The following is a 1141-nucleotide window of genomic DNA, read 5'->3' as shown; positions in this document are numbered from 1 at the left end:
TTTAATAATCTTTGTTCTTTAATAATCTTTGTTCTTTAATAATCTTTGTTCTTTAATAATCTTTGTTCTTTAATAATCTTTGTTTTTTAATAATCTTTGTTCTTTAATAATCTTTGTTCTCAGATTTATTGCTGCTTCTGAAAACTGTTTTTCTTTGCTAAAAGCATCAAACTGTTGTGACTCTTTAAATTCTGACCAACAAACCAGTGACAGATTTTCAGAGAGTAACACTGGATGGATCCTGTCTCTGTTTGTTCAAAGTAACAATAATCCAGCTGGATTATCAGCTGCAGCTTCATACCGATCTCGTTTCGGGGAGGCAGGTTCTGGTCCTCGTGGCTGGGATACCTCTCCTTTCGATCCAGAAGCAGGAAGTAGATCATCTTCTCTTGGTTGTCACTGAGAATGAAGACATTTGGACAGATTGCTGAGTGTGGTGATGCTCCATCAGAACAGGACAAACTGAAGAGCAGAATTCATCAAACTGACAAATTCTCAACACGTCTCATACACTTCTGTCTCTGCCCCCCCCCCCCCACTCACTCCTCTGCCAGCAGGTCTTTGGTCAGTTTGTCCTTGTCCCTGAAGCAGCCCAGGGAGTGCATGCTCTCGAGGACGTCAGGGTCGATGTCATCAGGTGAAGACAGCGTCCTGATGACCACCTTCCTGGGGACAGGCTGCTCTGGTTCAGGCTCGTTCTTTCCAGCTCTGCAGCACAACCAGAGACCACCAGAGATCCATCATCTGAGACAGTTAGATTAACCAAGACTTCTAAAAGCCACTTCTGACTGCAGAACATGTGGCTTTAATGAGTCTGAGCTGCTCTAACAAGATGGGCTCAGAGCTGCAATGACCCCTCCTTTAAATGTGTTGGACCCTCATATTTACATAATCTGTTTCAAAACCTCTCATGAAACAGTGGGTAAATTTAATCAAACTAGTAGAAAGATCTCCAGGAATATTTCAAGTTTTAACTTCTGTCACAGTGCTGTACTATTGCTTCAGCTTATTAATGGTGTTAAAAAATAAAAAATCTGCCCAGCTTTAGAAAAAAAACACTGACAAACATCATAAAAACACAGACAGAAATCATAAAAACACAGACAGAAATCATAAAAACACTAACAGAAATCATAAAAAC

At 40.4% G+C, this 1141-nt stretch overlaps 1 protein-coding gene across 8 annotated transcripts in view; it reads right to left on the bottom strand.

The window, feature by feature from the left end:
- LOC106521125 (serine/threonine-protein kinase BRSK2) overlaps positions 1 to 708 on the bottom strand; it is a gene marked incomplete at both ends in the record, with an annotated part of 23838 nt that extends 23130 nt beyond the window's left edge. For all 8 annotated transcript variants that reach the window (XM_014013546.1, XM_014013551.1, XM_014013549.1 and 5 more), the window contains 2 exon segments: positions 302 to 399; positions 544 to 708. In XM_014013546.1, coding sequence (XP_013869000.1) covers positions 302 to 399; positions 544 to 708 — 263 coding nt within the window.
- Between the last annotated feature and the right edge of the window lie 433 nt (positions 709 to 1141).

This window comes from Austrofundulus limnaeus, unplaced genomic scaffold, assembly GCF_001266775.1.
Source record: "Austrofundulus limnaeus strain Quisiro unplaced genomic scaffold, Austrofundulus_limnaeus-1.0 Scaffold103, whole genome shotgun sequence".
Classification (NCBI taxonomy): Eukaryota; Metazoa; Chordata; class Actinopteri; order Cyprinodontiformes; family Rivulidae; genus Austrofundulus; species Austrofundulus limnaeus.
Note: the sequence above shows the minus strand (reverse complement) of the source record. Positions and strands in the feature narration are given on the sequence as shown.